The sequence below is a fragment of the Notamacropus eugenii genome, chromosome 2, assembly GCF_028372415.1.
Source record: "Notamacropus eugenii isolate mMacEug1 chromosome 2, mMacEug1.pri_v2, whole genome shotgun sequence".
Taxonomy (NCBI): domain Eukaryota; kingdom Metazoa; phylum Chordata; class Mammalia; order Diprotodontia; family Macropodidae; genus Notamacropus; species Notamacropus eugenii.
In genome coordinates, this window is record NC_092873.1 from 307,318,222 (window position 1) to 307,334,656 (window position 16,435).

Sequence of the window (16,435 nt, forward strand, 5' to 3'; positions counted from 1 at the left end):
ATGATCATGGGAAAATCAATTAATCTCTCAGAGCCTCAGTTTCCACATCCATCCCATGGGGATAATAATACTCCATCCTACTATTTCATATGGATTGTTGAGAGAAAAATCAGTCCTTTGAAGATGTTGGAAGGCCCTAAGAATAGGAATTCTTAGAGGGACAAGGATTTGATGCTGGAGGGAACCTTACAGGTCATGGAGTTCAACAATGACTCATTTTGCTTCTCAAAACCTTTCAAATCTCCCTTTGGGATTTCAAGTCCCCAGCAACTATGTGCTGAAGGCAGGGCAGGGAGAATGTGAACACTGCCCACACACTACCACCAAGAACTAACAAAAAAACAACAAAGAATCATACATAGCCTTTGCCTCAATAAAGCTCTTTACATTTTTAAAAGCATCTTCTTCTACCCCTGTTATCTCATGTCAGCCTCAGGGCAGTCTCACAGGATACCCAAGAGAGAAAGGTTGAATGCACTGCCCAACATCACCCATCTAATGCCTGGCAGAGACCAAGTGAGAATTCCAATTCATTTCAGGAATTTACATGTGCATTAGTGGATAGAATGTTGGGTCTAAAGTCAGGAAGACTTGTCTTTCTAAGTTCAGATTTTCCCTCAGACACTTACTAGCTGTGTGACCCTGGGTTAATCTCTTAACCATGTTTCCCTCAGTTTCCTCATCTGTCAAATGAGCTGGAGAAGGAAATGGCAAATCATTCTAGTAGCTTTGCCAAGAAAATCCAAAATGACATCATAGTCAGACACGACTGGAAAGACATAACCTCTATATATTGATTTATTTCAAAAGATGATTGAAAGAATTCCCCACTATCACGTCCTTTGTGGGGGATCACCTAGACACTGTTTAAAGACCTTCATGGCACAGGGAATCCACCTCACCTTAGATGGAGCTAATTCCCATTTGGACAGCTATAATTATTAAGGAATTTTTCCAAATGTCAGACCCAGATTTAGTTCTTTACAATTTCACCCCTTGCTCTTGATTCCATCCTTGGACCCCGGAGAACACAAATCTCAACACTTCCAAAGAACAGAACTTCTAATACTTGAAAACAGAAATCATGGGTGGCATGGCTCTCCTCTTCTCTCCACTGACCAGGCCTAGTTGCTTTAAATCCTTCACTCCATAATCTAGGCACTTCACATCACTGCATGCCCTTCTTAGAACATTCTCTAGCTTCCCAAAATTTCTCTTAAACTTTGGACGCAGACAAAAAGACCCCTTGTGAGGTCATATCAGAAAAGAACAGCAGAATATTGCCTGTACGTTCCTGGAAGTTTGTTTCTCTAGAAGGGAGAAGATGGGATTTTTGGAATCCCCATTAACCAGATTCAAAGTGAGATAGGAGCCCAATGAGCCCACAGAGCTGTTATGGAAATTTTGCTTTCCAATGATGCCAAGCCATCTTATATGATAAGAGCAGAATACCCCTCTTGAATCCCTTATCCCAAAAGAACATTTGAAACTACAGGGAAAAGGTACTATTTTCAAACATTTTATTCTGAAATCTCTGTCCTGAACATATTCGTGGAATCCAAAGGACTCTGAAGAAGAGAGACCTGCTGATAGAATTTCCCATGGGGAACAATTGTCTTCCAGAAGCAAAAACAGCAAGAACGAATAACCCAAGTTGCCACCAAGTAATTTACATAAATTAAATCTCACAGAGAAGAATAAATAATACTGGGTGAGAGGATCTTCTGAAGGCTGAAGTTTGGGGAGATTGCCTTTGCCTGTGGAATTCCTCAGCTTAGTCCATTGCCCTTTGAGGCACATTGTCCAAGGTCCCTGAGTCCCTCAGTTCAGCTCCAGGTCTTCCACATAGCTCTGAACCCAGGCATCACTGGGGTTGGCACACACCTGTCGACCTCTTTTGGTCTGGAACCTGGGGATGGAGAGGATTATAGATTAGAGGTCATGGAGGGAGAGATGCTTCTCTGTGGTCCCCCATGTCCTGCACTGACCACTTTCTACACATCTCTGCAGAGGCTTAAGGGACAGTCTTCACCTGTAGCAATATCTCTCAGGGATTTCTGAGTACTCAGGTTCTCTCTAGAGAATGGTCCAGTGTGGAGCTTATCAGGAAAACTCATCTTAGCATACAATCCCTGTTGCTTCTGTTTCTCCTCCCACCTTGGGTGAGCAGCTTGGGCAGGGACTACTTGGGAGACTTCAGGGTTTCCCCTGAGTGTCCTGACTCATCCATTTCACTAAGGTGCCAAATGGCCCCATCTCCCCTTGCCATCCTCTCTCCCTGGATCCCCTCAAGAAACTAAGTGGGTAGATACTCACACCACAGCTGGCTGGGAGCACAGGCTGCTGGTCTCAAAATAGTCTGTCACAAACTTTCTGGGGATCTGTTGGCTGACATAGGAGAAGCAGCAGGAGGTGGGAGGGTCAGAGCCCACTGCAAAGAAAAGGGAGACATGAGATTAGTAAGGTCATATGTCCACACCTTTCATTCTTTACCTGATGACTCCAATCCAGGGACATACTCTATACTAGGCACACTGGGTATGTGATCCCTTCTTCTGCCTCATTCTGCTTCCCCCCAGTACCAGATATGACTCTCATTGTGCCTGCAGGATGATCAGACCTGTTGTTCCCATCCCATGATTTGTGGAAACCTGAAATGTGGGAGCTATAAGGGATATCAGAGAGCAGCTCATCCAACTCCTGCCTATGCCCAGGAAGCCAATTGCTGGAAGTCACTTGGGTTATTAGTGGCAAAACTAGAATGACAACTTAGCCAGACACAGAATCCAGTCCAGTGCCCACTCTCCTCTCTTGTCTCATCTCCATCTATCATTTAACCAGAATACACTGTAAAGGGCAGGTTAATATTTTCAAGTTCAAAGAGCACAGACATCCTTCCTCCTCCTGCTCCTGCCCCTCCCTTTTAGTCCTCCCCTTCCCCTCTTGACCCTCACAGATCTCTATCACCAGACCAGCCTCATCTCCTGTCAGGGTTCTATGCAGCCTATGACCATGGCCTGGGCACAGCCAGAGGGAAAGAGAAAACTCACTTACCTGGTGCAGAGGATGCCAGAGAGCTGAAGGCCATGACCAGGAGGATGGAGAAGGCAGCCACAGAGACCTTCATGATCCTGAGAGAAGAGAAGGCTTGGAGGAGCAGAAGCAGGAACCTAGAGACTCTGGATGTCTGTGTTCTGTCTCTTGTGTGGTGCCCCTTTTTATAGGGGATTGTGGGAGTACCCAGAGAGAAGGAAGGAACCTAAATGGAGTGGAAATTCCCCTGGAGAGCTGGTGTCATGGTAGGAGTTCAGAACTGAAAAGGGAACCCAGGAAGTGTAAGGCTGGTGTCAAGAACTGAGGTACCTTCCCCCAGTGTGGCTTCTTCATGGGGGAAAGAGGAAGCAGGATGGAGAGAGGAGAAGTGTGCATGTGGTGGGGTGTCAAGACTGCTAAGGGGGAAATGGCAAACTGGAGCTAGCACAGCGACAGATGAAACATATGTAAAGACAAATAGGAAAGAGAGTTTTGTGGATCATTGATATGAAGAAGTGATCTGCATGACCTTCCTGCTGCTTTGACATTGTAACTGCCTAGATCTTAGGCTTGTAGATTGAGAGGCAAAAGGGTCCCAGGGGTTTTAGTTGAACACTCTCATTTTCCAGCTTAATTAACTTCGACCCAAAGAGAAGTGATTTGTCCAAGGTCACGTTGGGAATCAGAAGCAGATCCTAAAAGTGTTCTCAGGTTTGCTGACTTCACAGTTTTATACTCAAAGACAATGGTCCATCCAGAGGAACTATCTGGGATCCTTCAGGGGCAGTGCTAGACAAGTTTTGTGCAGATGGTGGCCATGAGCAGGCCAAAGAAATGAGGTATCCTGTTCCTAGCATATTCCTTCATCTGCTTCCTTGTGTGAAGATTTCAACACATTACATCTGTATCACTTTAAGTTTACCAAAGGTTTTAACATTAATTATCTCCTATCCTCTTTTCAATAACCTTTTGAAGTAGACAGCATTGGTATTCTTATCTATAGGTTAATTACGAGAGTGGATAGAATCTTAGGTTTGAAATCTGGAAGATCCAAGTTTAAGTGCCATCTCTGAAAATTATTAGTTATGTTATTTTTGACCTCACAGTGCCCCTGGCCTATACTCTAATCTAATCTAATTCTACTTTGTAGAATAGTTGCTATGTATGTACCAGTCTTCTTAAGTGGCTTTTTCCAAATTTTAATTAGCAGAATGTGACAGTTGCAGGTTTCAACCTTAAGCCTTCTGACCTCAGACAGGGTTTGACAAAAATCTTCAGAAGATCCATATGGGAGAGGAGGCAACCTGAGACTCTTTGGAGATGAGGGTACTTATGATTCCATGATGTTTTAAAGTACACAACTGTCATATATACCATCACATCATGGTTTACCCAATAGAAATGGAATTGATGTGAAAGAGAAAAAAACAGATGTGTGGGAAATATGGAAACAGATGTGAATACAGTGTTACTATTTAATGGGTTCAGAAGTGATGGGGTAAGACAGGCATCTCCTTCAATTTTCCGGAAATTTGTTTGAGATGCAACTCTCCTATCTAGGTCTGGAGTCAGGGGATCTGGGACCAGATCCAGGATCTGCCTCTCACTATTGGAATCACCTGGAAAAGGTCCCTCTCTCTGGGTCACAGCTGGTGTTGGACAGACAGCTAATGAGCCTTCTTCTAAACCAACAGTCCTAAAATCTAGGCAGTTATTTGTATCATAGCAGTATGAAGGCCATTCAAATCAATGGTGACCATATCTCTCCTTCCTATTTCAATTTGCATTTGTTTCATCAGTCTCTGCTTCTCCCTCAAGTTTATCAGTATCCCCTCAGCACCCTTATCATGCCACTGCACACCCATCTCTCCCCTCTCCATTCACTATTCTCTTTCCCCCATGATCAAATTGCCTGGAGGAACAAAACTTCAGACCTTCATATAGCCTTGCATTTCCTGGACTCCTTTGTCAGTTTCCAGCTCCCACCACGACACATGCAGCTTCTTTGTGTAGGTGGTGTGAGATTTTGGTCTAAGTTTGTTTTCTCTCTGGCTGCTTTCCAATGTTTCCAGTAGTTTTGGTCATATATGGAATGCTCACCCAAGCGGGTGTCCTTGGGTTTCCTAAACACTCTGCTGCCATATTCACTTACTTCTATTTCTGAATGAAATAAACAGAACTGGGAGAGAAGCTGATAAAATAATTGGAGCATTGTCAATGAAAACAAATTGGAATGACTCAAAAATGCTGATCACTGCAATGAGTGATCCTTCCAGTGGAAGACTTAAGATGAAACCAGTTTCCCACCATTTAATGGGGAGGTGATAGACTAGAGACGCCAAAGGAGACAAACATTTGTGCCTTTTTTCTTTATGCACAATCAGTTATGTAGAAAGATGACTTTGGTGCAACAAACAGCAAGGCAAAGATAGAAATAAAGAGCAGCAATGAAAAACTGAGGGGGGAAAAGGAATTTTAGAATGGGACACAAGCATCTTAAGGGAGGTGATTTTCCATTGTGATAAACTTCATATATACCTAAAAACACTAAACTCTATTTAGTAGAAATTTACAGATTCACACACGCTCCTCTTTTCTTCTTTGCACATTGAGATGTTTGTATTTGCTGATATTTTGATGTCCAAAATTGAAAAGAAGAAATTAATCATGTGTGAGGGTCATAGGTTTGGATATCACTTCCTTCTGGTCAGTGGTTGGGTTTGCAGAACCCAACACTGGCTTAATAGAGGTTTGCCCTGTGGCCTTTCTCTGGTTCCATGGCTTTCTCTTCCTCCCTCCTCTGAGAGTCATAAATCACTTTCCGTTTCTCTTCCTCTGTGACCTTCTCTCTAAAATGAGACACAGGGAACATAGAGAGATCCATGGGAATATGGGGACCAAAAATGGGAATACCACAAGTATATGTCCTCAAAAAGACACAGAATTAAAGGTTTAATGTTACAATAAAGCCACCGAAACATCTTAGTCTTCCACTGGAAAACTGGAGCTCTGGGAAAGGAAAGGAAAAGAGAAGGAAAGACTGTATCACTACTTTCTCCTGATCCAAAAAGGAAGAGGGAAGAGGAAATCAGACTGAGGTTTAGCATTCCCTCTTATCAGTAGGAATCACAAGAGGACTGCTTTTCACCTTGAGTTTCAGACAGAAATAAGGATGCCACTCACATGACAAGTCACATTTGGTCTTGTGGATTCTTTGCCCTTTTCCCCTCCAGCACAGGTGGTATGGTGTGGCAGTTAGAGAGATGAGTGTAGAATCAGGGAGACTAAGGTACAAATCCTGCCTCTGATACTGACTAACAAACAGTGTGTCACCCAATCATCTCCATCCTTTAGACAATTTAGACACTTTAGACACTGATGTTTTCCTTTCCTAATTTTTTAAATTCCCTGAGTTTTGGTGAACTTTTCCAATGACATTTTTAAAACTTTCTTTCAATGCACGAGCGTAAGAAACATTCAGAAATGATTGGTGTAAAGTGTATCTGAGAAAAATAAAATGGATTTGTAAAAGGAGACCAAGAAAAGTACAAGCACATCTTTTACTTTCTCTGATTCTGGGGCCATTTTGAGAGCCTCTCAACTGTTAGGAATAGAGAAGGATAGAAGGTCCCTGTGAGGACCATTCTGGATTAGTCTGGTAGAGCTGACAGTTTGCTGGTATTCAAAGTGTAGAGCAGTATTCCAACCCTGCCTCGAACACTTCCTAGCTGTATACTCATGGGAAAAGCAATTAATCTCTCAGAGACTCAGCTTTGTCATTCTTCAAATGGAGATCATAATACTCCTTCTCCCTATTTCCCAAGGGATGTTGGAGAAAAGTCAGTCCTTTGGAGACTTCAAAACCCCTAACAAATGGGTGTGCTAGACTAGAGGATTAAGGATTTTGAGCTGGGAGGAATGGTGGATGATATGAAGTTCAACAAGGACTCATTTTCTTTCCCAATCCCTTTCAAATCTCCCTTGGGATTTCTTCTGCCCAGCAGCCCTGTACTTCACGCAGGGCAGGGAGAATGGGAACACTGCCTACCCACAACTACCACCAATTAATAAAGAACAACAGTGAATAATATACAAAACCTTTCCCTCAATAAAGCTCTTTGTATTTTTAAAAGTTTCTTTTTCTACCCCTTTTATCTTGCATCATCCTTAAAGGACAACTAGGAAACAAAGTTTGAATGAATTGGTCAAGATGACAAAAATCCTCCCTCGCAGAGGTCAGGTAGGAATGTCAAGGTGGAATTAATGCATTTCAGGACTGTATGTGTGCCTTAGTGGATAGAATGCTTGTTCTGGAGTCAGGAAGACTCATCTTCCTAAATTCAAATGTGACCTCAGACACTTAATAGCTGTGTTACTCTGGGCAAGTCTCTCACCTCTGTTTGCCTCAGTTTCCTCAACTGCCTAATGAGTTGAAGAAGGAAATGACAAACCACCCCAGGATCTCTGCCTAGAAAACCCAAAATGGCATCAGGAACAGTCAAACACGACTGAAATGACTCAACAACAGCAACGTATTGATCTCCTTCAAAAGGTGATTGAAAAAACTCCCTACTATCACATCCCTTGTAGGTGGTTAACTAGCCACTGTTTAAAGAACTCCATGAGAGAGGCAACTGAGCACAGCTGGATACAGACCAATCCAGTTTGCACAGCTGTAGCAGTTACAAAGCTTTTTCCTAATGTAAGCCACAAATTTAGATCCTTAAAAGTCCCACCCCTTGCTCTTGGCTCTATCCTAAGGCCCCAGAGAGCCCAAATCTTGGCTCTTCCAAAGGACAGACCTGACAAGACTTGAGAAATCATGGCTTATGTAACTCTTCTCTTCAATCATCCTCTTGTGACCCTAGGTATGTCACATAGTTCGTTGCCTTCCTCTGAACATTCTCCACCTTCCAAATGCTCTCCTTAAACTGTGGATACTGACCACAAGATTCTCTGATTGGTCTTATCAGATCAGAACAGGCAGAATATTGCTGCTCTATTCCTAGAATTTTGCTTCTCAACATTGGAGAAAATGGGATTTTTGGAATCAACCTGCTTACTTAAAGTGAGATGGCAGCCCACTGAACTCCCAGTGCTTTCACAGATCCTATGATGTACAATGATGCCATGCCAATCTCATATGATAAGAGCAGAAGTCACTCAAATGAACCCCTCATTCCCAAAGAACGTTGAAACCACAACCAAAAGATGGGTCTTTCAAAAATTTTATTGCAAAATCTTTGTGCTACAGATGCCTATGGAATCCTGCGGGTGACCCAAAGGACTCTTAGGAAGAGAGGCCAGGCTGCTAACAGAATTTCCCATGGGTAGCTATTGTCTTCTAGAGGCTCAAATAGCAGAACATATACACAAATCTGCTGCCAAATAATTTACAAAAACAAATCTCACAGATAAGAATGATTAAAAAGGGTGAGAGAATCTGCAGAAGACTGGAATTTGGGGAGATTTTGCATCTGCCTGTGGAATTCCTTAGCTGGGTCCATTTCCCTTTAAGAGTCATCATCCAAGGCCCCTGAGCCTCTCAGTTCATCTCCAAGTCTTCCACATAGCTCTGAACCCAGGCATCGTTGGGGTTAACACACGTCTGCCAGCCCCTTTTAGTGTGAAATCTGGGCAGGGAGAGGAGAAATGAGAGGTCAGAGAGGGAGAGATGCTTCTCTGTTCCCCCCCATGTTCTGCACTGACCACTTCCTGCACATCTCTGAAGGGTCTTAAGGGATAATCCTCACCTCTTGCAACATCTCTCAGGCCATGCTGAGTATGCAGATTCTTTCTAGAGATGTATCCAGGAGGTCAGTCTCTCAGGAAGCCTCTCCTTGACATATTATCCCTGTTGCTTCAGTTTATCCCTTGCCCTTGGGTGAGTAGCTGCCATCCTGCTCCATCTGGAAACCAAACTTGACCAGGGACCACATATGTACCTCTTCTCCTTGTAACCAGAATTTGACTAGAGTGTCCTGATTCATCCATTTCACCAAGTTGCCCAATAACCCCATCTCTCCTTGCCATCCTCTCTCCCTGGATCCCTTCAAGAGATTCAGTGGGCAGATACTCACACCACAGCTGGCTGGGAGCATAGGCTGCTGGTCTCATAATAGTCCGTCACAAACTTCCTGGGGATCTAATGACTGACATAGAAGAAGCAGCAGGATGTGGAAAGCACAGGACCCACTGCAAAGGAAAAAAAAGGCACAAGATTAATAAGGTCTTAGGTTCACACCTTACATTCCTTAGCTGCTGACTCTACCCCAGGAACATGCTTGGTACTAGACACAGTGGGATGTGATTCCTCCTGTCTCTCTTACCCTACTTCCCTCCAATAATATGTATGATTCTCATTGTGCCTGCAGGAGGATAAGACCTGTTGTTCCTATCCCAGAGGGGATGATTTATGGAAACCTGAAGCATGCATGTGAGAAGGGATGTCAAAGACCTTCCCATCCAATTCCTGCCTTTGCCCAGGAAGCCACTTGCTGGAGGTCACTTGGGTAATTAGTGGCAAAGTCAGAATGAGGACTTGGCCAGATATAGGATCCAATCCAGTGCCCTTTCTCCTCTCTTGTCTCATCTCTATCAAACATTTCACTAGCATGTACTGTCAAAGGCATGTTAATATTTTCAAGTCCAAAGGCATAGATATCCTCCCTGATCCTACTCCTGCTCCTGCCCCTTCCCACCCTCACAGATCCCTATGATCAAACTACTGTCATCTCCTGTCAAGGTTCTAACCAGCTTAATGAGCAGAGCCTGGGCACAGGCACAGAAGGCAACAGACAGCTCATTTACTTGGTGCAGAGGATGCCAGAGAGCTAAAGGCCATGAATGACCATGATGATAAAGAGGGCATCCACAGAGACTTTCATGATCCTGAGAGGAGGGAAGGCTTGGAGGAGCAGAGCACAAGCTAGGAGACTCTGGAAGTCTATGTCTCTGACTCATATGTGCAGTCCTCTTTTTTACAGGAGTTTCTGGGAGTATCTGAAGAAATGGAAGGAACCTAAAAGGAGTGGAAATTCCAGGACTGAGCTTATGTCAGAGTGAGAAGTGGAAACCAAAAAGTGAGCCCAGGAAATGTAAGACTGCTGTCAAGGAGCAAGCTTCTCTTCCCCAGTGCTGTTTCATCATGGGGAAAAGAAGGGAGAAATGTGAGTGTGGTGAGGTAGCAAGAGTACTAAGGGGGAAGTGGTGAACTTGAGCTAGCAGCTGAAACAGATGAAACACAGGCAAAACTAAACTGAAAGGAGTTTTAGTTGACCAGTGTTGACTGTATGAAAAATACTTAACCTGACCTTCATAGTACTTTAGTATCCTAACTGCTCAGACCTTAGCATTACAGATTTAGAGCTTAGAAAGGCCCTTAGTGGTATAATCCAGCACTCTCAGATTCCAAATAAAGAAGCTGTGCCTCAGAGACTTGGCCAAGGTCACGTTGGTAGTCAGAAGGAGATCCTGGATATTCTCCTAGACCTGTTAACTTCACATCTTTATAATCATAGAGAATGATCCATATGAAAGAACCCTCTATGGTCCTTAAAAGGTGGTCATGGACAATTTTTATACAAATGGTGCTTATGAAAAGAGGAACCTTGGTTTTTGTCCATTCCTACATCTTTCTAATATGATGATTTCAGCAGCTTATGTTTGTATCACACTTTAAAGATACCAAAAAAAAAAAAGTGACCTTACTTGATTCATATCATCATCACAACAACTGTATGAAGTAGGCAGGGCTGGTGTTCTTATCTCTAGTCTCTCTATGAGACTTGACATAGAGTGGATAGAGTCTGGCTGAGGCTTTAAGTTAGGAAGACTACAAGTATCATCTCTGAAACTTTTAAGCTGTGTGATCTTTAACCTCACAGACCCCTCAGCCAACACTCTATTCAGGTCATTTGTAGAACAGTTGCTATTAATTACCAGTTTTTATTAAGTGGTTTGTCCAAATTTTGATAACCAAGAAATGATAGATTCAGGCTTCAACCTTAAGCCTTCTCACATCAGGCAGGGTTTGACAAAATTCTGAGGCAGACCCCCATGGGAGAGGAGGCAATGTGAGACTCTCTGGGGAGAAGTGGAGGTGTGAAACAATGGCTAGAATTATGAGATATTTTTTAGAACACAACCATAACATCCTTTTTTATCCAATGAAAGTAAAACTCATATTAAGGAAGAAAAATAGGGAAGAAATGGAGATGGGTGTGAATACAATCTAACTATTTAATGGGTCCAGAAGTAGTAGTAGTAGAGTAGTAGGCAAACTCTTAAGTTTTCCTGCAATTTGTTTGAGAAATAACTTTCCTGTGAAGGTCTAGACTCAGCAGACCTGAAACAAGAAAAATCTGTTTCTGACTATTGGTACAACCTTGGACAGTCACCTCTCTCTGGACCACATTTTCTTTAGTTGCAAAATGATGGTGTTGAACTAGATAAGTACTGGCCATTCTAGCTTTAAACCTGTGCTCCTAAGATCTAGGTAATTATCAAATCAAAGCAGTATGAAGGTCATGTTAACTCCTTCAAATCAATGACCAACATAACTCTCTTTCCTGTTTAGCTGTACAGTTGTTTCATCTGTCTCTACTGCTTTCTCACAACATCCCACTCAGCACCCTTGTCACCCCACTACATGAACATTTCTCCTCTCTCCATCCACCCTCCTCTTTTCCTCATAATAAATTTTACTGGGAAATGGAACCTAGCCCTTAAGATCAGCCTTACATTTCCTGTGCTCATTTCTCAGTTTCCAACTCCTATCATGACACATGGAACTTCTTGTGGTATATTGTATGAGATGTTGGTCTAAGTTTGATCTTTGTCTCACTGCTTTCCAGTTTTCCCAGTAGAGTTGGTCACACATAGAATGCTGACCCAAGTGCATGGTTTCCTTAGGTTTGCCAAACACCCTGCTGTTATGTTCACGTGCTTCAATTTCAGAATGAAGTCAATAGCACCAAGAAAAAAAACTGGTGCAATGTCTGAAGTTTTATAGATGAAAACAAGTTTCAATGACTCCAGACTGCTGACCCTGCAATGACAAATCATTCTGTCAGAAAACTGAAGATGAAGCAAGTTTCCCTTCTTTTGGCACAGTAGTGATGATGCCAGATTTTCAGCTATGGGGAACTGTTTTTGCTGCATTATATGCAATTTGTTATGTAGAAGAAGTTCTTTGGGGCAACTGATAGAACCTGGTGAGTATTGAAAGCATTGAGGAGAGGAGAGGAGAGGAGACGAGAGGAGAGGAGGAAGGAAAGGGAAGGGAAAGGAAGGGAAGGGAAGGGAAGGGAAGGGAAGGGAAGGGAAGGGAAGGGAAGGAACATCAATGGAAAACTGAGGGGGAAAAACCAACACAACAAAGCAAAGGAATTTACTTGCTCTTGTGACAAATTTGATATATGCTTTTACAAGAAAAACTATATTCATCAGAAGTTCAGAGATGCACATACTCTCCTGTTTTCTGTTCTTTTTTGTGTATTGAAATGTTCTTATTTGTTGATACTTTAATGTTCATAATAAAAAAGAAAAATGTATGCTATGTAAGGGTCATGGAAATTTTTTGTAACAAAGAAATTGGGAGAGATCCTATGACCTAAGTTTGGAAATCACTTCTTTATGACCAGTGGTTGGGTTTGTAGAAGATAATCTTGTCTTAATATTGGTTTGACTCTATCTCTTCTCTGTGACCTGGGCTTCCTCTCCTTCCCTGTGCTGAGTCATCCATCTTTCTCCCTCACTTATGCTCAGTGTTCCAGTGCCTCAACTGAGATAGATATGACATAGAAAAATCCAAGGGAATATGAGGACCTAATATACGTAGAAGCCATAAAGAGAATGTCCTCAAAGAGACAGAGAATTTAAGGCTCCATGCTACAGTAAACTCACAAAAACATCTTAGTCAAACCTCCCCTGGAAGGAAAGATGGTGTTATCTGAGCCTTGGGAGAAGGGAAAAAGAAAGAAAAGAGGTCTACAGCATTCTCTTGACCTCAGAAGAAAGGAGGAGGAAACCAGAGAGGTCTAGGATTCTCCCTTAGCAGCAACAAGCAAAAAAGGACTTCTCCTTTCTCCCTTGAGTTTTTCATACTTACTAGCGATCTGCGAGTCCCTGGGCGAGGTATATAATCATTGTCATCCTTCAAATACTTTCACTTTCCTTCTCTAATCTTTTAAATTCTCTGATTTCCTTCCTCAATCTCACTTCCAGATCACCAGGTGTTTGGTGAATCTCTTCACTTTGAGGTCCAATTAACACTCAAAACCAAACTCCTCCAAGCAGAGCTCATTTTCTTCTCTTTAAGTGAGCATAGCGAGTACCTTCCTTTTCAATCTCCTCTTTCCTTTAGAGTCCCATTATCCTTTCAGGTTCATAGGTTTGAAACCCCAGAGTCATTCTCAACTCCACTCATTTTGCTCAGTTACTTTAGAAGGCTTTTTCTTTTTCCTTTCAAAACACTTCCTGCACTGTCCCCTTTTCTCTGCTTAAATGGCCACCAGCCCAGTCAAGGCTTTCAGAAGGCTCTTTCTCCTTCCATCCACATCTTACAATCTTCAGTACCTTCAAAGTTTTGCTCAAATGCTGCCTTTCACAAGAAGCCATTCCTGATTCCTGCAGAGGCTAGTGTTTCTCCCCATCCCCTGAAATTACTGTGAATTGATTCTGTAAGTAGATTTTCAAATTTACTTCTCTGGCTTAGTGTAGTTTCCTTCCATTGGACCATATTCCATTAGACTACAAAGTCCTTCTGGGTAGGGTTGTTTCATTTTTGTCTCTGGGATTTCACCACCTAACACGGTGTCTAGTATATAGTAGTCATTTAATTAAAGCTTGTGAAATCCAGTGAATGTTGTAGAGGGGATTGTTGTCCTGGCTGTATTCATTGACCTCAGTCACTCCTCAGTCTAGTGGTTTCTCTAACTCTAAACTTGTTCAAGAAACTGCATATAAACACTTAGAGTTACCAGCCTTGGTCTGGTAAAAGAGTTGAGAAAATGCACTAAAACTCTCCATTTGGGGAGATAGGGGATTTGGGGTGTGGAACATCACACAAACTGCCAGACATGGTTGATGTCTTGGTGAGTTTTGCTGAACATTTTCCCTCTACTTTGTAATATCTTTGTTGAAAGGAATAATTCTCTGAATAAGAAAGATTCACAAATGAAAGATATTTTAAAAACTGTTCACAAAAATAAGATGAAATTGTGAAAGGAGAGCAAGGCAGGTATAGACATATCTTTTGAATGTCTCCATTTTTTTCTGTCATTGTCAAGAGCCTCCCACATTCTTAGAGATACAAGGGGATTCCATCTCACATGGTGTAGTGACCATGGCAACCCAGCCTGGTGGAGTAGACAGCTTGGTGCTATTGAAATCACAGAATAGTGTAGAAATTGAAATCACACAGGAGTGAGCCCTGCCTTGGATGTGTGCTCATGGGAAAAGCAATTAATTTCAGAGCCTTAATTTCCTCATCCATCCAATGGGGATAATAATAATCCCTCTCCCTATCTCACATTTTTTGTTGAGAGAAAAGGCAGTCCTTTGGAGACTTTAAAATCCCCTAAGAATGGGAGTTCTGGACTACAGGATCAGGAATGTGGTGCTGGAAGGAATCTCAGAAGGCATGAAGTCCAAAATGAACTAATTTTCCTTTCCAATTCCTTTCAAATTTCCCTTGGGATTTCATCTCCCCAGCAACCCTGTGCTGCAGGTAGTGCAGAGAGAATGGGGACACTGCCCACCCACAACCACCACTAATAGAAAACAGTAGCCTTTACCTCAATAAAGCCTATCTCATGTCAGCTTCAGGATAGCCTTAAGGGACAGCCTGGAGGGAAAGTTTAAATACATTGTCCAAGATCACACAGCTAATGCCTGGCACAACTCAAGTGGGAACACCAAGGAGGACTAGATGCATTTCATGAACTCATACATACCTTAGCTCATGGTCCTCACCACAACCCTGTGAGGAGAAATGTTCATGAGTAATTTCATGTCCATATGACAAATTAGAAAACTGAAACACGTGGCAGAGTTTGTCCAAGACTTTAATTCACTATCCTCAGTTTCCTGTCTTCTAGGATAGAAAGTGCTATCTCCACTTAGAGTTGGGAAAAATTAAAATACATTTATAATTGATTTGTCCAAGGATATCTAGCTAGAGTTTCTGACAACATCTCAGAGAGAACCAAAAGGACATTGGGGAGGAGGAGGTAGAGAGAAGTGAAAGGAGTCAATTATGACAAGCCGGGTCCACCAAGTGGAGAAGGCAGGGCATAGAACCAAGAGGCAGAAAAAACTTTAATGTCTTGTGGGAGAAACAAAAAGGAGGCCAGTGTCACTAGATGATGGAATGAGTGGAGAGCAGTAAAGCATTAGAAAACTGAAAAATCAAAAAGAGAATTTTATATTTGATTCAGGAGGTGATGAGGAGCCACTGCACTTTATTAAGGAGGAGGTGACATAGACCAATTCTTTAGGATGATCACTTTGTCAGCTGAGTGAAGGATGGAGTGGATCATCCAACAGGACATCATGACTTTAATTGGGATATGATTAAGATGGATTTTCTTAATCTATAGTTGAACTTTACAAAAACATAGGTGCAATGAAAATATCTGAGTTGACTTTTTTTTATTCTGAAGCTAGAAAATGTTTGACCTAGGACAAGATTTAAAATTTTGTGATATGACATCCAAATTGGCCAATTTATCATAGGTTTCTCATTCACTGAAAAACATGTGTTTCACAGATTACACACAGAAGGCACTGGAGGTTTCAGTCTCCAGATTCTAACAGGTTCACACTTGATCTGGTCAGAAAAGCAGACAGCTTCAGAGGGGTTAATAATCTGCTTTATTCTATGCTAGTCTTCTCAAATGGTTGCTAGAAGAACCCGTTCCTACAGCATTCTCTAATCACCCTTCTTTCAAGGGCCGGTGAGAAGCGGGGGGCAAATACCCCCACCTCTCAATGGGGTCAATTGAGACAGGCACACTTGTACACTCCCTAAATCCCCTCAAGCCTCAGTGGGGGCCAGTTGAGGCACACACAGATTCCTTTATGGGTTCCCCATGGTTTTGCCCACATGGGTTTTTCCATGGTTTCCCTACTCACTGACCAGTACCTACTTGCTTTATAGGGCAAGAGACAAAGAAAGCATCTTGCCAAAATTAAGGTCACAGGTTAACTTTAGCAATATCATCATTCTGCACAAGCATAGTAAATATCAATTATGTCACCCCTTACTTCACAACACAGACTCAGTAGGACTGTCTGTCACTGATTCTAAGAACAACTATCTAGAACCCTGGAGACTGTTCTAGGAGTTATTATCTAACACCTGAAAACTAGACATTCCCATGGCCATGGATTCTGAGAA

General features: G+C 42.4%; 1 protein-coding gene and 1 pseudogene across 1 annotated transcript; both read right to left on the bottom strand.

The window, feature by feature from the left end:
• Window positions 1–1,506: 1,506 nt before the first annotated feature.
• On the bottom strand, window positions 1,507–3,342 carry LOC140523956 (C-C motif chemokine 4-like). Its single transcript, XM_072638509.1, has 3 exons — window positions 3,055–3,342; window positions 2,317–2,431; window positions 1,507–1,909 (listed from the first exon to the last, which is right to left on the bottom strand). Exons 1-3 carry the CDS (start codon window positions 3,125–3,127, stop codon window positions 1,822–1,824), a joined length of 276 nt encoding a protein of 91 aa, XP_072494610.1. The 5' UTR covers window positions 3,128–3,342; the 3' UTR covers window positions 1,507–1,821.
• Window positions 3,343–8,368: 5,026 nt separating this feature from the next.
• On the bottom strand, window positions 8,369–9,920 carry LOC140523958 (C-C motif chemokine 4-like; annotated as a pseudogene).
• Between the last annotated feature and the right edge of the window lie 6,515 nt (window positions 9,921–16,435).

Bases quoted from the DNA above. Each gene is read 5' to 3' on its own strand.
- LOC140523956 (XM_072638509.1), bottom strand. From the start codon at position 3,127: ATGAAGGTCTCTGTGGCTGCCTTCTCCATCCTCCTGGTCATGGCCTTC. The intron at 2,432-3,054 runs GTAAGTGAGTTT...TTTTCTTTGCAG, and splicing joins TCTGGCATCCTCTGCACCAG to TGGGCTCTGACCCTCCCACC. The intron at 1,910-2,316 runs GTGAGTATCTAC...CTCCATCCCCAG, and splicing joins TGCTCCCAGCCAGCTGTGGT to GTTCCAGACCAAAAGAGGTC.